Here is a 24770-nt window from a genome sequence, read left to right as displayed (position 1 = left end):
CATTTTACCTCTTCAAAAATAAACACATGTGGGTATATTTGTTAACAGTCTCAAAAAAGGGACTTCGTTCCAGCACAGTTTTTAATTATCTTATCTATTGGTTATAAAGGGAATTCTATTGTGTTACAGGAGTACCTTTTCTCATACAAGACAACATATATCATTTATAGACACAGACACCTTAGTAGTACCTTAGATCTCTTCCAAATCAGTATTGGGATACTCCAGCAGATCAATGTGGGAAGCTCGCAACTAAAATAATTGAGCTGTATCCACTGGGGTGAGAAAGAGAGCACTTTCCCAGTTCTGCCTGTGTGACAACAATTATTTGCACCAGAAATACCCTTAGAGCTAGTGTTCATTAATATTTGAATAGCATGCTCAGAACAGGAAAAGCGTGTTGCTGCTGTTGGTCTACAAACAAGGTTTCTGTTTCTTTGTCAAGAGTCCCGGTTCTACCGTCACCAAAGTCAATAGCAGCACAGCAAGATCACACAACAGAGCAGGGAAAGAATAAACAGCTCTGTTTCACAACTCTGAAGCTAACTACCATTGCCTCAAATGCCTCAGTCATCACCTTGACAGGCCCTCTCCAGGGGAGAAAAGGGTAAATTGCTCACTGCACTCAACAGTTGGCCTTTCATTGTGGCAATGGGGCATCAATTCAGTTTGGGGAAAAAAAACAAACGAGTTTCAAAATGGAGAGCAACTGGTCATATAAACATGTGAGGAATTGAAAATAAGCAATTCATCTTCATTTCTCTTTCCTGCAACCATGGAGAAAACATATGGTATGTCCCAGTGCAGTTGTTTCCCCACTGCAGAAGATCTGTTCATATCAGGAAGCTAATATACTTCAAGTATCTAAAAGAAAGTGATTTAAAATTTAATAATAAAATTAAAAACAAGCCTTGGGAAGGAATTTATCTGTGTTATGAGACACTGATTTTAGAGTTTTCATCTACAAATTCTTTATTGGTTTGCAAGCAAGAGGGCTTGAAATATCAAAATTAAACAAACACCTGTCTCTGGAAGATAGGACATGGAAACAATTCCTCCACACTGAAGTGGTGCCTTAGATGTTGTGAGAACAGCTAAAAGAAGCAACCACACTGCAATTTGTAATATGTTTTGAAGATTTGTTATAAATATGCTACAAAAATAACTAAACTAGCACTTATAACTGTAAGAGGAATTGTCACACAACTCTCCACAGGACCATTTCCCCAGTCTGCCTTTTTCTTTTGTTCAGACTAAGATAATTATTTCTCATTTTGTCTGATTTCCTTATCTTGAAATAAAAAGCTAATTGGATCCAGAGGAATAATTAAGCAAAAAAACTTTTCATTGAAAAATACACACAATATATTATCTCTCTCTCTATGTATAGATATACACACACACTATTAGACCAATTTAGATTTTTAAGTACTATTGTATTTGATTGCTAATAAATACTAGTATTTAACATTAGACAAATACTAGAATTGGGCAATCATCGATGGCATGAAATTTAATGAGTCCAAATACCAGATTATATACTGGGGTAACACCGGGCACAAGTGGGAGAGGAGTGGCTGGGGAGCAGAGAGGGATCTGGGGGTGCTCACTGACAGCAGCTCCATACAAGTGTGTGCCCTGGCAGCCGAGAGGGCAAACCCCATCCTGAGGCACATCAAACCCAGCATGACCAGCAGGTCAAAAGAGGGGATTATCCTGCTGTATTCAGCATTGGTGTGCCCTCACCTTGAGGCCTGTGTGCAGTTCCGGGCCCCACAATTTAAGAAGGATGTTAAAGTCCTTGAATGTGTCCAGAGAAGGGCAACAAAGCTGGTGAAAGGGCTGGAAAGAATGTCCTTTGAGAAGGGGCTAAGGACTCTGGACTTGTCCAGTTTGGAGAAGAGGATGCTGAGGGGTGACCTCATTGCTCTCTACAGCTTCTTGAGGAGGGAAAGAGGAGAGGGAGGTGCTGAGCTCTTCTCCCTGGTATCCACTAACAGGATGTGTGGGAATGGTTCAAAGCAGTTCCAGAGGAGGTCTGGACTGGACATTAGGAAGCATTTCTTTACCAAGAGGATGGTCAAACACCAGAAGAGGTTTCATGGAGAAGTGGCTGATGCCTCAAGTCTGTTAGTATTCAAAAGGCATTTGGCCAATGTCCCTAACAATATGGTTTGACTTTTGCTCAGCCCTGAATTTGTTAGGCAGTTGGACTAGATGATGGTTCTAGATCCCTTCCATCTGAAATATTCTATTCTATTCTATTCTATTCTATTCTATTCTATTCTATTCTATTCTATTCTATTCTATTCTATTCTATTCTATTCTATTCTATTCTATTCTATTCTATTCTATTCTATTTCTATAACTTACGGCCTTGTATTTGTACCTTATATGGGAATGAACACACAGACATCTCATTGAAGAAACCAAGTACAAATGATGGTGCAACTAAGCTATGCATCCTTCTGTTTCAAGAGTGTTCACTACGGATTGTTGAATTTTAGCATTCTCTTTGTCTTAAAAATATGATGATGGTCTGAAAACGCTTCAGCATCTTCAGTCAGCCACATAGGACTTCTACATTTGTTCAAAACTGCACATAACTGTGCTGTCCACGCTGCCTCCTACATGACTCTGCAGTTTCTAACCAAGGTCTCATCCCCCTTGACTCAGCTGTTGTCTTTCACAGCCTCCCAGCAACCTCTTCCTGTGTGCTGCTCAGGTGATATTTGATCTCAGCTCTTCACCTGCAGTCAGGGAGGATTTGGCTACCTGCCTGCATCTTTTGAGGGTTGCTCCATTTCTCTGTCAGCTGCAGTGCTGGAGCACCTGCAGAACCCCCATCTTCACATCCTCCTCTTACTTGCCCTTTGCAGCAATGTGCTGGATATTTGGATGGTCAGGAAACTAATTGCATGAGGGGACCTGACTGAATTGAGCCACACGTAGTCTAAGATATATTTAAACAGGCCCTATCCAGAACATGAATCAAAGCAAAACAGAGAACTAGTGCTGCTCTCACTGCTTTATTATTTGCAACACAAGACTGAGATCAGAGCTGCTGAGAACATGTTTGTGGAGACATTAATTTTCACCAAACTTTTGTTATAATGCTTTAAATTGAATAAAGAAGAGATGGTTGTAGTTGAAAAGTGAGGTGCTTGATTAGTATTTAAAAAACCCATGGAGTTATTATTTTTCTTAAAATTTGGAATGATGGGGGGTGAAACAGATTTTTGAATTACATAGAGAAAGGGACTTCATCGTGGTCAAATCCATCTCTGTAGTAGCCAGACTGCCACATATTTAAAGAGGCTTTTTTAATATACTCCCATAGGAAAACAAACAAACCAGCCAACAAACAAACAAAACAAAAACAAACAAACAAACCAACCAAAACAAAACAAAAACAAACAACCCCCCCCCAAACAAACAAATCACAGCTTCAAAACTCTGGAACATCTTCATCAATAGGGGTACTTCTCATTTATTCAGTAAAAAACTCATAAATAATAATAATAATAGTATTTGCTTCAAATGCTTCACAGGCTCTCTGCAAATACTTCGACAAAGCACATGCATGAGGCTGCATTATTGATGATCTATAAAGCACCCTGTTTACCTCACAAGCTGTCTGATATCTTATCCAAGATGAGACAATTGTGACTGATGATATTCATGCCATATCTCATTTCAGTCAAGTCGGTGATAAAAATTTTATTGATTTTAATTGGATCTTTGTGTTTCCTTCTGGACAGCATTCTTTGATGGATATTTGATTTTTGTGCTGCTACTCGGAGGCTTTCCTATTTGCATGTAGAAGATGAACCAAAAGTCAAAAATCCGCTTTTCAGCCTTTTCTGTAGCTGCCAAAAATTGGAATGTCCTAGAATTCATGCCTTGCGGGTTCAGACAGTGACACGCATCTGTGCTCACCAGTTTAACTCTACAAGGCTCTGTCTGCGTTTTGAAATACTTAAAACTGCCCCAGATTTTTTTTTTTTTTTCCTGGCCAACTAGCTCTCTCACATCCTATTCCCAGGTTCAGGAGTTCATGTATGTCATAGACAATTTCAGTAGGCAGTTTGGATGCAACTGCCTGGTTTTGGAGGTAAAAAGAGTTGAGAAGAAAGGAGTTAGCCAGTTGGTGTCACTTTTTCTTGGTGACAGCTGTTATTACCTGAGGCTGTTTAATTTACCTATCAAGACACAACAATTATTATTCTCATGCAGATGTAATAGGAAAATATATGTATTCTGTTTGAAGTAAATAAGGATCATAGCTGAGCCTGCTTTGAGCAAAAGGTTGGACTAGTGATCTCCTGAAGGCCCCTCCAGCTTGAAGTGTCCTATGATCCTAAGGTTCAATTACCTAGAAAACTTTTTGGTTGGATGCAACAGATTTGTGGAATTTTCCTAAATGAACACAAATGTTTTTTGGTTCAGACATTAGAGAATAGTAGGTGAACTCAGGTAAATGACCTTTTCTAGTGTGATTCTGGGAACTGCATCATGCTTGCGCATGAGCCATCCATTATTTTTGAAAGCTAAGTAACAGGGTGCACTAAACTATTGAACAGTTCAAAGAATATAGCTAAGGTACGATGACTCACAGGATATAACACTTTGTAGGTGGACTTTACACAGCGCTGAATTTACAATTTAAGGTAGATATTATCCCAAGAGATCAGTTTAAAAAACTCCGGTTGAGTTTACCTTAGAATTAGAGCTGGATTCCAATGTCAGCAGAAACTATTATCTGGAGAAGTTTCATATCATCAGACTTATCATTAATATAACTGACTTGCTCTGTGTTCAGATGGATACTATAGCTTATGGACGAAGTAAAGCCTCTGCTGTATTCCTGTTTCTATGTCTGTCTGCTCTGAGAGGCAGAAAAGTGATATAGTATTACAGCACAAGGGACTACAAACAATATTATCACAAGTCTGCTTTTTAATTTGAAAAGTATGTTATAAAAAGCTGTGCAATTTTTGATACTCCTATGCCATCTGGCCAATGTAGCTTTGATTGTATTTGGTGGCTCATTCAAAGAAAAGAGGTCTTATTAATCTTTACCCAGTTCAATTTATATGGACACTCAACAGCACAAGCAGGGAAAGAGACACTGTCCTGATGCTCTGTTCATTCACGGTCAGTGGCTGAAATGGACACATGGAGGTGACAATGTGATCAAGTCTCAGTGTGAAACCTTTCACTCTGTGGCCTGTCTAAAAAGTTCTGGCTGAACTTGTGAATATCCTGCAATGCCCCTTCCACCATCACACAGAGATGAAGGCAAGGAATAGGTTTTGGTTTTGTGAAGCATCATTTTGTCCTCTGTAAATCATAGCTTGTGTAACATAGGCTGAGCCTTGTACAATATACAAGAAATAATCTGTGGAAGAAATCCTGAACTGGATCAATTCTGGTTTTATATAATTATATAATTAAAGAATGATTCATTAATTGTAGAATATGAAAGCAACTCCTGGCTGTTTCACTGCTTAAGTAATTGCTTTAACAAGCATTGATCACTTCATATATATATGTATATATATGTTTATTTTTTAACATCAAACAGAAGAAGTTAAAAGCTGTTTTTCCTGCAAAAGGCATGAAAACTGCCAGGTCATTCACTGAGATAGTCTAAAATAGCTGTGATGAGTTTTTGTTTTGGCTCGATGTTTTGTTTTTTGTTTTGTTTTGGTTTGGTTTGTTTGTTTGTTTGTTTGTGTGTTTGGGTTTTTTTTTTTCCCCCTCTCTCATGAACTGGTGTTAATATTAGTAGTTATTTGCAGAATTTTAATGACAACAAACTGTTATCTAATTTCTGGAGTTTAGCTTGCATTTTATGCTGGGACTACCTTTTCTGTCATAATAATGACTCTTTCAGCTGGTATTTTAGTGGGATATAATCCAAGAGATGAGCAAACAAATACACCAGCATAAAGGTTTGTTTGAATTTCCACTCTTATGTGGATTGTTGTTGGATTTCCAATGTTATACCATGTGAGTGAGACCTTAAGGAGATGGAACTCACAAAATCTCTCTCCCCACTCTCTGTCCAGCCGCAGGGATTTTAGCAATAAGGACATATGAGAAGGTGGTGGTGAAAGCAGCAGCCTTTAACCCTTAGAGGCATCTCCTGTCCCTTAGGCTGCTGCTGTGTCCCGAGCTGAAGAGCCGAAGGGATGGTTATGTTGTCCACCTTGATACCCTGTGCCACATGGGCTGGTACATTTTAGTCACTTGTGTTTGCTTATATTCCAGTAACTTGTGCCTGATGGAAGTATTTACTCCAGGAAGAAATTCAATTTTGATCTGAAAACAGCGAGGGACAGAAAAGCCATCACTTCTCTTAGTAATACCATTGCCCATTTGTAAATACATATTTTTCTGCCCATAGCATTTTTTATGTGCTGTTACAAAATAGGTTCTCAGTCTTTTTTTTTTTTTCTCAGCTAAAAACATCAAGCTTCTCAATTCTATTATTTTAAAGGCACTTCTGCCTCACAAGTTATTTTTGTGACTTTTCCCTGTACTCTTATAAAAATGTTTAACAAGCTTTTTAATATGAGGCCACCACAACAAGATTCTTTATTCTCATCTCAGTCCTGACATTGATAGACTGTGCTCTATAATTCACACTTTGGAAGTACTCTCTCCTCTTGTTTATGATTATTTGATTTGCCTCTTTTCACAGTCCTTCCTCTGCTTCCACTTTTTGTCACCCTTCCTCCTCTTCTCCTTTACCTCATTTCCCCTCTGAACTTTCCTCACTATGCTCTACATAGGTATTCCTCTTCTCACAGCCCAACCCAAAGAATGGAAAAGCCCAATGAACAAGCATGTTAATTTCTATCTGGAGCATAATGTGAGATTTAGAAATTATCTCAGTTCAGCTTACTTTTATATTCTGTATCTTTCTGTTATGTATTTTATATCCATTTAACATAATTGAAGGAATGATTGTCTTTGATAGGACAAGAGGAAATTGTCATGAATTGTGCCAGGGAAGGTTCAGATTGGATATAAGGAAAAATTTCTTCACTGCAAAGGTTGTCAGGCATTGGAACAGGCTTCCCAGGGAAGTGATTAAGTCACCATCCCTGGAGGTGTTTAAAAGACGTGTAGATGAAGTTCTTAGGGACATGGTTTAGTGCGAGAGGTTATGGTTGGACCTGATGATCTTAAGGGTCTCTTCCAACCAAAATGATTCTATCATTCTCACCAAATCTATCCTCATTGTTTTGTTAGGTCTTAAGCTCATGTTCCATATATGACTGTCAGCAAATAGATATCCCCATCTTGAATTTATCATATAGAGCATCCATAATCCCATCCAGCTGGCACTCCAGCACAGCCTTGGAATTTCAATAACATGCAATGAAATGCTGATGACCACTTTATTCTTACAAATCTTTCCCTCCCTATATAGACATAAAGATAAAGATAAGATAGTTGCTCTTTCTTATAGGTAAGAACAACTGCAGATTTAGTTTGCGTCTGTGTTATTGCTGACACTCATTTAACTTGGATGATAGCCGCTAAAATGAAACGTTATCATCTGATGACTAAACATTCCACTAGCATGTAATTTCTATCAACTGCCACTGTAGACAGACATTAATACAATAAAATACAGAAAGTTACACTGTATGTGAAAAGATATGAGAAACAGCTGAATAAATGAACCCTTGCAAAGATATTTTTCTTTTTATTTTAATTTGCATTTCTAACTGCAGATAAAGACAGTTTACAAAAAGATGGGTTTTGCAAGACAATCAGAGCCCAGATTCTTACTCGTACACAAATGTGATGGGGCAAAGTTCCTTGCTTTAGAGCTTCAGGCTTCATGGAACCTTCCTATGGCTGAAAGTTGTATTTCAATTGTACTCAATGGTTGCTGAGTCTGCTATGTGGAAAATTAACTTCATCTCAGTCAGACTCAATGTAGAGGGCAAAGTAAAAGAAGACAGAGTGGAACTACAAGAATAACTTTACTTTTATAAGATTTGTAACAAGACACAGTGATGACAAAAATCACTGCAGAGAAAATAATGATCTTGGATTGTTTTGTTGCATTCTGAATAGTTCCTTACATCTGCAAAGAAATGAGCAGAGCAGCAAGACTCAAGTCTAGATCCTTGGTGTATGAGCTCAACATCAAGTTGTAGAGCCCTAGTTAATAATAAATTAACACTTTATGAATATGAGCTGTATTAAAACACTCAGAAGTCCTTTGTGAGTCAATCTGTCCATGTAGATTCATTTTACGTTTTGTGTAATGAATAGATTTGATGTTCTTGTTCAATTCCTGCTGACCATGCAGTCATCAAGAAGATTAGAGGTAAAAGCTAGTAATGGTACCCTGAGATGGTAGATTTTGGGGCAACATCTCACCAGAATCATTGGTACTGATCTTTGCAACATTACCAACTACCTGTTGTTGATAGAGAGAACATGAATCTTGCAGGACCTGGGGAGGAAATTTGTTCTACTTAATTTAAAGTTCTTTATACAATAATTACTTAAAGAGCTTAAGCCAGTATAAGAATCAGGGGGTGTAAATGTAACTAGATTGCTCTCCATTATTTAGGTGCCTAAATCCCAATTATAGGTGGGATGTTGTAACATAAATACTATTTTATATTTTAATGTCTGATGCTTAAGCTATGCTAAGCACTTGAGCTAAAATATAGCTAAGATTTAAAAGCTAAGATATAGCTCTGTAGGAGGGAGAAGAAACGACTGTTCACATAGGTTTTATAAGTAGTGAAATTTTTGAAAGTCTGTAAACATCCTCTGATTTGCAAGAAGGTTTTGAGTGCATCTATATAACTTGAATGTATCCGTGAAGTCTGAATGATGGCTTCATGTATCTTGGATCATCTCCCTACTATTTTAGAAACACAAAATTATTATTTTGTGAAATCTTCAGATGAAAATAAAAAATGTTATAATCATCAAAATATCATTTTGATCTGGTTTTACATCTAGTAAATATTGCAGTGACCAATATAGTAGAAACTCAGTTTTCTAAAGAAGTGGGGTTTTTTGGTGTTTGTTTTTATTTTGTTTTGTTTTGTTTTTTTCTCCTCATTTGAATTGTGAGAGATATCTACTAATTTAAGTTCTAATTAATAGATTGTAGATAACTTCAAATTCTCGCAGAAATGTGGAGTGAAATGTAATCAACATAATGGCCTTCTATGAGGCATGACTTGCTGGGTAAATAAGGGGACAGCAATGGATGGCATCTACCTTGACTTCAGCAAGGCTTTTGGCACTGTCTCTCATAACATCCTCATAGGTAAGCTCAGGAAATGTGGGCTAGACGAGTGGACAGTGAGATGGATTGAGAACTGGCTGGATGGAAGAATTCAGAGGGTTGTGATCAACAGCACAGAGTCCAGTTGGAGGCCTGTATCTACTGGTGTTCCTCACAGGCCAGTACTGGGTCCAGTTTTATTCAACCTATTCGTCAGTAACTTGGATGAAAGAACAGAGTAGACCCTCAGCAAGTTTCCTGATGATACAAAACTGGAAGGAGTGGCTGACACACCAGAGGCTGTGTTGCCATTCAGCGTGGTCTGGACAGGCTGGAGAGTCAGACGGGGAGGGACATAATTAAGTTCAACAAAGGCAAGTGTAGGGTCCTGCACCTGGGGAGGAACAACCTCACGTACCAGTACAGGTTTGGGGCTGACCTGCTGGAAAGCAGCACTGCAAAGAAGGACCTGGGAGTCCCGGTGGACAAAAAGTTAACCATGAGTCAACAATGTCCCCGTGGCCAAGAAGGCCAATGGTGTCTTGGGGTGCATTTGGAAGAGTGTGACCAGCAGGTCGAGGGAGGTTGTTCCTCCCTCTCTACTCTTCCCTCATGAGGCCGCATGTTGAGTTCTCGGCTCCTCAGTTTGAGAATGACAAGGAACTACTAGGAGAGTCCAGCAGAGATCTACAAAGATGATTATGGGACAGAAGCATCTTTCTTATGAGGAGACACTGAGAGAGCTGGGTCTGTTCAGCCTGGAGAAGAGAAGGCTGAGAAAGAATCTTATTTGTGCTCATAAATATCTGAAGAGTAGGTGTCAAGAAGATGGGGCTAGACTCTTTTCAGTGGTGTTCAATGACAGGATAAGGAACTATGGGCACAAACTGAAATACAAGAAGTTCAATCTGAATATGAGGAGAAACCTCTTTACTTTTGGGGTGACAGAACCCTGGAACAGGCTGCTCAGAGAGGTTGTGCAGTCTCCTTCTCTGGAGACAGTCAAAACCAGCTTGGACACATTCCTGTGTGATCTGCTCTGGTGAACCTGCTTTAGCAGGTGGGTTGGACTAGATGTTTTCCAGAGGTCTTTTCCAACCCCAGCCATTCTGTGGTTCTGTGATGCTGTGATCAGTAATACCCCATGGAAGAAGTGATCCTCCCTGTGAACTCTGTGAGCACACATCAAGATAAGTAACATAAGGCTCCTATACTCTGAACAGAACAGCCTGGGGAAAACGTCAGGCTCACTGAATGGCCAGAAATTCAGATACTGGGATTATCAAATAAATTGGAGGTGGTCTGAATGGAATTAGCCTGGGATGACCAAAGTCCTAATGGATTTTAATTTCACAGTTCCCACAAAATATAACTGTCATTTAAGATGGTAAAACCACAGTACTATTTCTACTGGATTACCACCTTTGAGATCCAGTTTATAAAAAGGCACTGGGGTGTTAAGAGATTTCACATGTGTAATGAGATTCAGATAAATATACTATCTTAGAAGAAAAAAGACTTACAATGGGTTCACTGCAGATTATATTACCAAGCAAATGCAAATGATTTGATGTATGTCTCCAAGAATTTGTAACAATGCTGGTAGCTTTTTTCATCTGTGTATGTTCTCTAATTCATGTTTCACTTTCACTGTAGGGATTCCAGAAGCAAAAGATTGATTAATTTTTGCAACATTTAGTCTGCGATAATTGAATCCAATCTTCTTAGAGATCATTGTCGCATAATCATTATTCAGTTACATTTTCCATTAATTAATTTTTGTCAAATTCTTTCTCTATTAAGATACAGTAATGCAGCTGCAGTACACATTAACTGTCTGATGTAGGTAATGAGAGACACTCAGATTAAAGGAGGAAAGCAGTCTGGAAAAGAAGCAGACAAAGAGATGATTGGACAGCAAAACATCAATGGAAAGAGGAGAGTGCTTCCATTAAACAACACTGTTTTAGGGAAGACAGGAACAGAAGAAGGATTTGGAGAAGGGGTACAGAGCAACATTGATACAGAGGATAAAAAGATGGAGAAGACCTCTATTGAAGCATTAGACATTGGCCACTGTTACAGTAAATCGGTGGATAAATTTTATACATGGACTGATGAAACATTGTTATTATTAATCCTGATTGCATTAAATTACAATAATCAGCAAAACAACTATATTTACATGATGTGAATACATCCTTCAATTAAAACATTTAAGCAACAATCTAATTTAACAAGGAAAATTTACTCATCTGGCAAACCTTAGTGCTTATGAGTTTGTCTGTGAGGTAGTTTCCAAGCTAAAGTATTGACACAGATGTCTATTTAGTGTTCATATTGTTGTGTTTTTTTTTTTAATTATTATTAATGGGATTATAAGAAGCAATTCAGTATCCTTCTCCTCAGCCTCCTCTTTAAAATGACAACAGTACAAATTGAGAGCTGTTAAGAGCTGTGAAACCTGTCACTCGTAATGCACACACAGCTATTGTTTGACATGCTCTGAAGCAGCACAGCTTAATAAAATGCATTTACTATCTGTTCCCATGCATCACGCAGATTGAAAAAATCCTGCCCTTTTCACAGCAATAATCCTGAGGTCTCTGAACCACCGTAGGAATTACTTGTCTAGTAATAGCATTCTGAGATAAGAAGTTCAGGACACAGTCAGAAACAATGAAACAAGAAGAAGAAGGGGGAAAAAAAGGCATTACCTGATAGTTTTGATCATGCTGAGCCCCATTTCAACACAGCAGTGTGCATGGTCCTCACGAGGTTCTGGAAGCCCTGACACGCAGTAGTAACAGTCCCCCAGGATCTTTATTCTGAGACAATGATGTTCCTATATGTAAAAGTACCAAAGAGGAAGAAAATATTTGCAGTTTTGTTTTCATAATTTTAAGATGAATGTTAAAGTCATTAAAAAAGGACTAAAAAAGAAAAATAAAAGTTTTGTGCTGGGTGTTTCCTGCTTGTGATTATCATAATCTTGATTTATTTCACTTTTCAAATAAAGTACATTTACATTTTCAGTAAAAGAAAAAATATAGTGATTTTCATATTATGTTAGTCAGAGTTGTTCTTGCTGATGGTGAGAAAGGTTTCATCAGAGTTAGTCTGGAAGCTAGGCCAAGGATTCAGAAACACCAGCTGAGATAATGAATAACTCATTTTAGACTATATTGCTCCAGGGCATTCTTTCTGCCCCCTTTTTACACTGGAAAGAAATTAAAAACCTCTTTCCTCCCACTGACAATCCCTTCCCACCTAAAGTTTCCACTGTCACACTCAAGCATTTCCAACAGCTGTGGGAGCTGATCAAGTGTCTGCATGCCAAGGATATAAAAGAAGGTGCCTTTTATTAGGCTTACACTGTGCAGAAATTTCATTTATTTGGCATCCATCTAGAGACATCCTTTAGCCTATGAGAAAATACTGAATTTAATTTCTTAAATACATATTAACAATATCGTTATAAACTGACACAGCATATCACTCTGCGACTGGATCATTATTTTGGAAGATTCATTTCTGTTGAGCAGAAGTGCCCGAGTTACTGAAACTTTTGCAGTTCCCAGGTAAGCAAAACAAATGAGCCCGAGATTAGCTGTAAACTTGACCTATGTATTTTGCTGGCTTGGCCCTCACAAGAGACAATCAATGCACAGGGACAGAGACCATAATAATTTGAGGACAGAGCTGCAAATGTCTTTGGGCAAAAGGTATTACAAGTTGAGTCAGGGAAGCATTTTTATGGTAGAGAATCATTGAAATAGTAAGTACAGTGTTAACACCCTATCAGCAAAGGCTGTGATGGCAGAACATTAAAAGGAAGACCAGTCACTACTGGAGGACAGGATAAAGATTTGCAAAACCAGTTCAGTAGATGGCTGCAAAATTTGGCCTATGGTATTTATCTCAGCTTTTCTCTTTCTCTCTGGCAACCTGTGATGGAAGCTGTACTAATTAAGGGAGCAAGGATACACTGAACCCACTGGGGAAGAGAAAACTCTAAGTAGGACATAGGAACAAATGTGAACACTGACTGTGCCTCAGGAATTGAGTACTGGCCAAATGAATGGGACTCTAGCTTACTGTTCAAGATTTTGCCTAGGAAGACAGAAGCTTTGTAGTCAACCTCAGACAAGTCCTTACAAATCCTAGAGTGGCAAAGGGAACCTACACTCTTGTACCCAAAGCTTTTTCAGAAGTCAAGTGAAGTTTTAAGCATGCCAGTGAGGGAAAAATCTGCTCTGGGCACAGGGCCAAAGTAAGCTGATTCACCCTGAAATCTTCTTAAACCATCAGCAGGAGCTGACTGTGTTTGAAGCTTTGACTAAGTCTTCAGCTAATACCATTGCTGGCTCTCAGAGTGCAATGCCTCGTTGCCCAAGTTTCACAAGGAAATTCTAGACTAAAGTCAGGCTTCCAAAATGTCTAAATTAATATGTAACTCTCCACATTCCTTGTCCCCTTCTCTTCAAACCCCCTGCAGACTCGCAGAAGTGAACATCAGGTATTTTTCATACTGTTGCAAATGAAATAGTACATCCTAAAATCTACCAAAATATTAGTTTTTGACATGCTTCCTCCTCCACTGAAAGAATTAGAGATTTTATTTTGCCACACTTTCCATCTACTTTTTTTTTCTATAGATTTTCCATCTTTTAATGGGCTTCCTTAAGCTTCTCTTTGTGTTCCCTGGTTAGACAAAATGCAGAGATAAAGGTACTATAAAACAGACTCTGAAGTTCTTCAGCTTTTCTAATAGCGTCATTCAATTGATTCATATTCTAATTGTCAAAGTAAAAGGAGAATTTGCAATGCCATATTGGTCTGAGGTGAAGTAAAGCAAAAGGCAGAACTTTAACTCCATTCAGACTCGTTACAAATACACCACAACTGAAAATCTCATAGTAAAATACAGGAAAAAAAGGGAAAACCAGTCAATTTACAGGAAAGGAAGGGAAGGGAAGGGAAGGGAAGGGAAAGGAAGGGAAGGGAAGGGAAGGGAAGGGAAGGGAAGGGAAGGGAAGGGAAGGGAAGGGAAGGGAAGGGAAAGGGAAAGGGAAAGGGAAAGGAAAGGGAAAGGAAAAGAAAGGAAAGGGAAAGGAAAGGAAAGGAAAGGAAAGGAAAGGAAAGGAAAGGAAAGGAAAGGAAAGGAAAGGAAAGGAAAGGAAAGGAAAGGAAAGGAAAGGAAAGGAAAGGAAAGGAAAGGAAAGGAAAGGAAAGGAAAGGAAAGGAAAGGAAAGGAAAGGAAAGGAAAGGAAAGGAAAGGAAAGGAAAGGAAAGGAAAGGAAGAAACATGTCTCAAGTAGTATTTTATTATCATATTTTCATATTATATTTTCATATCATATTATCATATTTTAGTACTATAATTTAGTTTTTACGTTTATCAAGTGGTCTTGCACCTGTCGTACCTTCCTATCTGATGATGTGAGAATCCCCTGTTAAGTGAGCATCTAATTCAGCACAGTTACAGAACGTAGTCTGCAACAGAAAACAACCTCAGCTGTTTAGTTCTTAATGATTCATTTATACTGGCTGAAGTGCTGATTCCATTATAGTCAGATGAGACCTCTGTCACCTGGCTGCATGTCTGCTCTTTTGCTGAAAATCAGAACAAAGCAGACCACTTCAAAAAGATGTGATTTTGATAAGAATAAGAAAGAAGGATCTTAATGCATAACAAGAGCTGCTAATGAGGGTTCAATGTAAGCAAACCTGTGTGTCTGTGTGTGTGACACAGGAAATCCTTTTAGATGCACAGGAATTTGTACTTTTTCTTGTCATGATACATCATCTTTACACTCATTTCCCAAAGCTCAGTAAGTCATCTACAGGGTGAGATATCCAAGTGGAGATGACTATATATAGGTGTCCATATGTCAGTCAAGGTTGCCATTACAAAGGAAAGCCAGGTAACACAGTCAGTGAAGCTGAGGGACTGATTCAGCTCACAGACAGAGCAGCTGGCTGGGATTCAGTTCAGTTGTCAACACAAAAGCTTACAGTGCGTTGGTAAGACCACTGGGTACATGAGGCACCCATGCAGGACTAATAGACACGACATAAGGTATAATGTGTGTCCCTCTGGAATGGTGCAAGGACCGGGCAAGGTGTCTCTATTAGCACCAGAAGCCACAGGGAGCACTTCAATAACTCCGCATCTTCTTTATTTTTCCTCTTAGTCAAATAATTATGACTGTTAAACATGGAATGTATCAGAGTCTGACTATATTGCCCTTAGGCTTCTATTCTTCCCTTATTATTCCCACCATACCTATTTCAAAAGTAAACTGTGAATTTCTCATCACTGTAAAAGTTTCAGCTAGAAGAAGATGATTCGACAACTGCCTGGAAGGACAGAGGACTAATGGTATTTGCCTTTGGCAGAGGAGGGTTGCGTGGGCTCCTGAGATTCCCTCTGATAACTCTGTAGTTTAATCACATCTACAGTTTAGACTAGGTGCTTTGTCAGGCTGTTTTTATTAGTACATTAAGGTTAGATTCATAGCTAATGTGGGCAGCCATGCTGTAGTTGTAAATAGGAGATGGAGTTTTGTAAGGGCTTACCTACTTCTCAGTGGTATAAAATGGTAATAATAGCAGTCAAGATTTTCCTCACACTCTAGAGCTCAAGCCCACTTCCTAAAACCATCTCACCACAATGATATATAAAAGGTGCAAGTTGATGTTAAATGAAAATGAATGAAAAATATAAACATGCATGAAGAAACTGTAAAATAAGTAAATCATTTAAATAAGAGAAAATAGCCATAGAGGAATTTTGATGCAGCAGGTACTACACTACAGTGTTAAATCCTTACACTGTCATGAGGCTGTTATGATCGCCTGTTTATTTTATTCATTCATCTTCTCATAAGCAATTCCAGAAGTTGTCCTTGGGCATGTGAATGACAGCTGATATTATACAGACATTTATATCAGTATCCATCACCCTCACATCCCTCCCCATAGTCACTCATTAATGACATTTACTGAAGGTATCAATTAATTTCTCAGCATGTCACAAATAGGAGCTTTTTTTTTTTTTCTCTTTATTTGCAGCTTCTCATTTGCTACAAGTGAAAGATTAAGCAGCCTGATTCTACCTAGATCAATTTAAATCAGTAGAAATTTTGCCTTGGGATACTGAGCAAACTCAAACACTCAATCATTACTAATAATAATTCTAGATTAATTCAGTGGCAGTTGATTAAAAATCTTTTTCCAAATCACCTTAATCCAGAGCAAAAGAAAATATGCAGATTTTTCATAAATAATTACCTTATACGTGTGAATTATTTATGTTTAAGCCTATTAAATACACTCAGTGACTGGAAAGGAAGCTGAAGAAATGAGTTGCTGAAATATCAAGTTACTGAAAAACACAGTCAGAAATTTCATTAGTGTTTGTTATTTCCTTGGGTTAAATTTATGACAAAAGGAAAAAAAAAGTAACTGCATGTTAGAAATTATGCCACTTTTTCAATTCTGCCTGTGGTGAATTGATCACTTCACCTGTTTTTGAAGGGAATCCCATAGGCCAGTGAACAGCCCACAGAAAAGTCCACACTTACAATTTTTATGATTTTATGCTAAAAATTTAGAACACTGTGGATGAGAAATTGCTGAGGCCGAACTGCAGAACAAAGAGATCATAGACATAAATCTCCTTTTAAAAGGCAGCCAGAGTAGGGGGTGGCACGGACTTGGCCTTTGTGTACAATAGCTCAGTTCCTGAAACACTTGCCAAAGGTATAGGAAACTTAGATAAAAGGCCTTTCTCAGCATGAGTGAGGTCTAGGCCAAAGCTCTTAATCAGCAGGCTGTTTTGGGGTTTTGGCTGGAGAGAGATGCATCCAAATTCCTCTTATTGCAGCTCTGTTGCTTTGGAAAACAGAGCTGGGACCTTGACAGTGCCAGTTGAAGGGACGTTCTCGAGTCTGGTGATAGAGGCAGAAAGGAGGATGCGATTTGGGTCACAGTTGCAAGAACTGCTTCTATTTTTTATACACAGAAAGGGAAAATGTGGCAATATTTCATTCTCTGCCTGGGCCAAGTAATACTTAAATATAATCCCATATTAAATTATTTTTATTTATTTTAGCAGATCACACAAGGAATGCTTTCTTCTTTTTAGAATAGCTATAGAGGGCGGTTAAGACTTCTCCAGGCTGAAGAAAATATGAGTTTGAGGCCTCCCATGTTGCAGAAGGAACTGAGGCATGTTCTTGCTTGAGTTTTCTAGGTATATTATATCAACACTTGTGCTCCTTGACATTCTGTGGAAGAAAAACAGCTGCGGTTGCTGTGTCTGGTGAGCAACCATCCTCACCAGCTACTGTTAAATAGTAGATTATGCCATAAGTGTTTTTAGGCACAGAAATCCCTGTTAGAAAGATTCAAGGTCTGTTATTTTCCTGCTAAGGCAGGAGCAGTTCTGCATGGAAATTCTGCCCCTTAGGAATTTCTAGGACTGCATATACATAAAGGGTGAGGTAGACATTTCTCAAGAATATACTTGTGAAGCTTAAATCTCATTCAAATTCCAATTTAGGCCATAAAGTTTTTTTGTCTTGTTTTGTTTTTTTTATTCATTTGTTTGCTTTTCCTTAGGTTTGGATTTACATAACTCTTGATTCCTATATCACTGAGAAATTTTGAAACTGAAATTTAATTTAATCTCTCATTTTCATCTGCCGACTATCACTTCTAAAAGTGTTTTGTGGACTGGGCTTTTATCTGACTGTGCAGGTCTTTTGATGTTTTACTGGGCTCTTTAGTAACTGAAATATTAATACTATAACTTTAGTAAGAACATTTTTAACAGTGTCGTTTGTTCACTAATATTAGGCAATTAATTATTGACACTGATGAGGAGGGAAAACATCCTAGAATTAAACACTGCAAAAAGAGCATTCACTTCCTCACATTACCATAAATTCGTACAATGTCCTTAGAATTAACTAAATATCACATATGCACACTTATAATCCAGTTAAGTCTGCTTCTTAACACAGTACCCCAAGCATATACTTATGAATAAATTCTCACCTTTATTTACTGGCACATATATTTAAGCAAAGAGGGCATTTTAGGGAGCCTCTAGAGTCCTGCGGGTTATGTGCTTGAAGATTATTTCACAAAAGAACAAAGCACTGCTGGCTCAAAGGTTAAATGTGGCAGGGCACGACAAAACACTGCAACAAGAGTGTCTTTATTGAGGACACAAAAGGGCCCTTAAGATGGTCTTCTTGCTGGTGCAGGTAATGTACTGGGGCAATACAATGTTGTGTTCTTGTGAAGCCTTCTAGTTAGGCTGGTTTCCATCCCTGGAAATGCTGGTCAAAACTAAGACTGGTAATAAATACACTGTGAGAGGAATTTCTGGCGGGTTGTCTGCAATCTCTCAAGAAAGAAGTTAACCAAGGTTGCAGAAAGAGACCACCTCTCTTAGAAAGTAAAAAATAAAAAAAATTAGCCAGTTCTTTAATAGTTCAAAGCAACCTGTGATTCACATTACATAAATGACTCTCTTGCAAACACCAGGCTGGTGACACAAAGACAAAAAACCACTCATATTAAAGCATGAATTTTCCATTCATTGAGTAAGAAGCACTGGTATTCTGGTTATCACATGAAAGCTGATGAGACTGTAAAGAGATGAAGTGTCTTACAGGCCGGCCATTTTGTTCTTACATTAAAACTATGGATTTTAATCTTTCAGAGAAGATTTGTGCATCAGTGCCTCACATTAAAGATGGGCCCAGCCTCAAACCTAGGACTCCCTGTATGTTCATCTTTGTGTGTGTGTCTAAATTAAAATGTTGTGGTTTGGTTTCACCTTTAGGTCTCAGTGATGTAGGACTACATTTCAGCTGCTGTTGTGACAAACCTTACGGATGTCTGCTCCTCTCGTGAAGGTTTTACTCTTTCCTCTTTGCCATATCTGAAACTGAATCTACACACAGTGTGGGTACATTTAGAAATAAAACAAACAATTTGAATCATAGTGTCGGCTGACATTTAGCACTGCAGAGAAGGCAGGGGAAAACAAACAACGAAAATAACTATTATTTCATCAAATCAGGACCTTTTTTAGGCTTAAGTATCTTACCAAATGCCATCTTATTTCCCTTCTCTCCTCGAAATTTTTACCAAAAGAAAATATTTATATTAATTTCTGTTTAGACCTTTCAGTAGATTGATATATAAGGAAATCTTTTTTTTATTCTTCCTTTTCTCTTTTCACTTTTATTTTCAGTAAGTATCAGTCTTTCACAAATATCAAGAGTGATTAGAAAGGGGATGTATCTGTACATAACATAATATTTCTTATACAAAATATAATATTTATTATATTTCTTATATGAAATACGGAACTGAGTTCTAATTTTTATTCAGAGTGTTCTGTGGTAATGATACCAATATTATGGAATTTTCTGTTATTAATTATATGCATCAACCTCTGCCATAATACTTGAAGAAACCAACTGAAGATTCAGAAAAACCCCCGAGCTCTTGTTGCTTCTGCATTGCACAAGAAAAAGGAAAGCTGAATATGAGCAACAAGAAACTAAGCTAGATTACATTATTTAGTATGTTGTGCGATAGTGTCTTCTTTAATATTATATGATTTATATAAGAAGATAGATCAGATCAAACAATCCTTTATATGAGATGATACAATAGTATTTTATGTAGAAGTAAATAGGGATTTATAAGGGTTTTCCTTAAAATCTAAAGAAACTGCCTCAAGCTTTCTGCAATTGACCTCTGATGATAATTCTTAGCAAAACCCAAGAGTTTGAGCAACAGTGTCTATTTTAAAGAGTTATGATGACTCTAGTTAAGCTGATTAAGAACTAGTTAAGTGATAGATCTGGAATCTAGATGTGGATGTGTAATCCTCATTATTGGAAGATCCTTCTAGGGAGGTTTCAAAAGGGCCACTTTCCAAAAAGACTGTCAAGGACTTACAGGCAATTATGAATCCATTGCTAATAACATTTGCAGAAGGAATAAGACTGAACAAAACAATATGTTTCAGTACAATAATGTCATCACTGTACATTCAGAAATATATGATGAAGGAAAGAGAGAACAGGAGGAACAGTGATGATCTGTCTCTATCACACTAGTTGGGGTTGGTCCAGAAAGTCTGCTTTCAGTGCTAGTACCTATGTCTTTAAAGAAATTCTATAAAATTTGAGGGGTCCAAAATAATCTTACAAAGAAAAAAGCTTTACAATGTGCTTGATCTATTTCTTTTATTAAGAGCAAACCTGAAAAGTGGCTTGATCAAAGCACACAAATCTATTCTTGGAGAAAATCAGTGGCTACAAGGTAGCTCTTTTGTCTGCGAAAAATAGGTCACAGCAGGAATCAAGGGACGTAATTCAAAGTCAGAAAGAATCAAATGAGAAACAAGCCATGCCGAATTAACAGTGAGAGTGCTAAGGCACTGGAGTACACTCCCACGATACACAAGTATTTCTCCATCTCTTGGAAACTTCAGGTGAAAACGGGGCATTTTTCCAAAAGAGAAACCTTTACCAGGTGTGAAAGCTTCACACAGTATCAGCTGGGTATGTTGATGGCTCCATGTAAACCACAAGTCCTTAAAATTCTGGTCAGTGTCCACTTCCAAATTTTCTCGAAGGCAAACATTAAGTCCAACACAGGATTTAGACCCTTATGTTTTGGGCAACTGGTCCCCTCTTGGGTTAGACAGAAACACCAAAAGCCATGTAGAGCTCCTGTTCCTCTCTAGGGCTGTTGGGCATCTCTATCGTCAGAACATCAGGCAGGTGTCATGACATCCAAGTATCAGAAGCCACAACCAAGGAACACAATCAAAATGCCTTTCTTTGTAATTAATTCTAATTAGTCATAGTTAAATGACTCTAACATTTGTTGTCTAATCTGTTCAATTTCTTTGGTGATTCTTCCCTGCATCTTCCACCTTTCAGTGGATTGTTTTAAACAACTGGATTAGTCTAGTCAACGATGTGTGGAAGATAAAAGCAAATTCACAGACTAGGAAAGAAAACGCACAAAGGAGCCTGAAGTCTTGAATTTAGTGACTGGAACATTCACCTGAGAGGTGACTGTCCTGATGATGAAGTTTTGCATGCAGAGTTCTTTCATCTCAAACTCTGCAAATTTCTGAGTAAGAAATTAACTTCTTGGCTATGTTAGATAAACTGGCATATTTGTTACTGTTTCTTTAAAATAAATGCACCTACATTTTTGGGATATCCACTCCTATGTGTGCACATTCAGAGTTCTTCATGAAGATTTTTCAGTTTAGGACTGTGACAGAAAGATTTCTAGAGGGTTTAAGTAAGACATGTGTGACAAATCACAGAGAAGGGGGAAACTCCTGGGCCTTTAAAGATGTAAAATTTTCAGTTCCTATAAAATATTAAAACCAAGCAGGGAGTTTTTTTCAGGGTAAAGTGGCAAGTGAGAGGAAATTCTCTGGATTACACTTTTAGATGTAAATGCCTTCTTTGTTTTTAACTCCTTTATCGGATCTAGTCATTCTATACAAAATATCTATTGTTAAATATAGTTTATTGAATGTCAAAAATATGCTTAATTTTCATGAAAAAAAATAATCTCTTCTACCAAGAATGTTAGGAAAAAATGAAATGTAAAGCAAGGTAATAATTTACACTATGTACATATTCTGCCTAAAATACTTCTGTGACATTCATACATTTAATTTGGTTTAAAATATGTACCTTCAGTTCAGGTAGTTATTTTAGTCAAGATATACAGCAGCAGACATTACTCCTATAAGCTTTCTAAAAGGCAGGACTGAGGTAATTTCTTTCACCCTGCTTGCTTGTTAATGTAGATCAGAGTGAATGGGATTATTTTGTTTGAGAAACAAATATTGTAGGTTGACCTTATTGCATTTACCAATTTACCAGTGTCCGGGCAATGGCATGCAGGTTATGGCATCACTTTGTACATGAGAAATCACATCGATATTTCAGATAAAAATAGCTGACTCCAAAGAGCTTTGAATAATTACAGAAGTCTTGCCTGTCTTGACTTGAATTTACAAGCTGAGAAGACACCAAGAGTTTTACTGGTGCTTGTGTCATATTTGCACAAATACTCCATAGCCCTGAACCAGAAATGCATAAAAATCAGTGAGGGATGCAGATTTGTACATCAGAGCAAGTCACTATAGGCTCTTTTTATAGTAAATAGAGAGCAAAGTCAATGACATTCAGACTGTAATTCCTGTTTTCCCATAGTAGGTGCCTACATTTGGTTGCATAAATTATAAGCTAAACTCCATTAAATGTACTTCAATGCCTACACTAGCAACTTTATTAGCCAGCTCAGATGTTGACAGCTAAAGATGATAGTCACATAAAATGAAACTTTGACCATAGAAGAGAAGAAAATGAAAGCCTAGTAAAATTGATCACATGTTCTGCTTGTATTTCTGTGCTTTGCTCTTCTTCTAAGCACTACTAATCAAGTAGCAAATAATTCACCTAAGGTAACAAATTCCCCAGCAGTTTTTAATTAATTTCGTTGCTGAGTTAAATAGAATCCAATCCAAAGATTGCAAACCAACCATTGCAATGACTGTGGTGACTGATTAGAAGTCCTTTCAATGAATAGGTCTTTTAACCTTCCTCAGTTCTTAAAAGAAAAGTATAAATAAAACTATAGTCTTTAAAAAAAAATCATTATCCAGCAAGGACCAGAACTACAAATCTTCCTTAGAAACTGTGGTATGTGATCTGTTTTCGTACCATTCTTGGTCTAGCGCTGCAGAAACATGAAGTTGGAATGACTATCTGAGCTTTCACTGGCTATTGGAAGCCATCCTTTTTGAAAAAAAACTTGTCGGTGTCTTCCAACCTCTATACCCGTATAGAGGCCCAATGGGGAAAATCTGGATGAATATTGCTCAAAGTGATCGTAATATATTTCCCAAAGCTCATAAATACAGAGTTGACTTCATGTCTTTTTGCAAATTAATTGTGTTTAACTCACATGTGCTAGTCGATCAAATCTGGCAAAGAGTTCATTCAGCATTCGGACCAGTTCCTGGGCTGACAGAGTTGTGGAGAGGTTGGTGAATCCTTTAACATCTGCAAAAAGAATACTAAAAAAAAAAAGAAGATGTATTAATATTGAAGCCTATTTCCTTTGCTAACTGAATATGTTAAGTTACCTTCTAGTAATTTGCTACTGAAGGATCATTTTGAAGTCATGCTACCTTAGGGCTGGACTTCTGGAGATTCTGGTGTCGTGAATACAAATATTGAAGGAACCAAAGAAATACCACCAAGTATGAGAAAGGGTTTTGCGAAAAATGTATGTTATGTAATTTTGGATTTTCAAATCATTCAGGAAGATATAGTTAAGCCTTAATAAGTGCAGTTGTTGTCATTTATGAGTGAGAAGATGGAAGCATTGTGCACCCGTAATATAGAGGGCTGCATAAACAGATAGATTTGGCACCCAGCTGTCTGTTAGCATGACAGTACTCTTTGAGAATGGGTTTATATATAGCTGTTGTTTACAGTGGGTTTGACTTCAGTGATTTCAATTTTTAGTGCTATTTCAGGCTTTACTTAACTATGTGCCATACAAGACCCAAATCCTAAGACAACAGATTCATGACAATCTTGATATATACCAGGCTCAGGCCAGCTTTATTGCATCTGACTTTAGGGACTTGACAGAAGTACCTGAGTTAGACATACAATGCTCTCTATATAAGTTATGGATCTTTATTTGGATGATACCTTGTTCTTTCCATTGACTTCACAGGGAGTGCAGTGTGCTTATACTTTGAATTTAGGTGCATTAGACTGGGTGCCTGATGTTATGGTAGGGTCTTAATCAAACAAACTAGTTGCAAACAGAGCTCTAATTGATATTTCAGCAGCCAGTGAATTTTCTATCTATGCAAGTTTGGCTGTTTGTTATGCCCACAACGAGCACATGTGAATATAGAGAAACATACACACACACACAAGTAAAGCCCATGTTGTGCAAGCTACCATCTGGACTAACAGCTCAGTACTTCGCAGATTGAGAAAGGAAAGCATCGTCTACTTTAAAATTTAGTAATATTCAAAAAGACACATATCGTGCTGGCACAGACTGGAAATAGTCCAAATGAACCTTGTTAGCACTTCACAGTCAACTAATAACTGGTGTTACAATCTGAATAGCTGAAGATCTTTCATTTGTGTTGAATGAGATCATTATTTGACAATGTCCAAGAATCATCAAAGTAACTGATTAAAGTATAGTAATGATGAGGTGCTCATTGCAGGGAGGTTGGACTAGATGACCTTTAAAGGTCCTTTCTAAGCCAAACTATTCTATGATTCTATGACAATAAAATATGAGTAATGATAATTCAACTCATTTTCAAAAGTGTGGCCTGGTAAGAGTATGGGTGAGGATCAAGTAAGAGGCTCATAAACTGGGT

The 24770-nt window shown here is 37.7% G+C and overlaps 1 protein-coding gene across 1 annotated transcript in view; it reads right to left on the bottom strand.

Annotated features, from left to right (window-relative positions):
* Nucleotides 1–24770, bottom strand: part of ADCY8 (adenylate cyclase 8) — a gene marked incomplete at its 3' end in the record, with an annotated part of 127515 nt that overhangs the window by 51211 nt on the left and 51534 nt on the right. The window contains exons 4-5 of the mRNA XM_082044676.1: nt 23318–23429; nt 11995–12122 (exon numbers count right to left, since the gene is read on the bottom strand). Coding sequence (XP_081900802.1) covers nt 11995–12122; nt 23318–23429 — 240 coding nt within the window. The remainder of the gene's footprint in view (nt 1–11994; nt 12123–23317; nt 23430–24770) is intronic.

The sequence above is a fragment of the Streptopelia decaocto genome, assembly GCF_964273445.1.
Source record: "Streptopelia decaocto genome assembly, chromosome: 2".
Lineage (NCBI taxonomy): Eukaryota > Metazoa > Chordata > Aves > Columbiformes > Columbidae > Streptopelia > Streptopelia decaocto.
The sequence above is the reverse complement of the archived record's forward strand: the minus strand, read 5'-3'. Positions and strand labels throughout refer to the sequence as shown.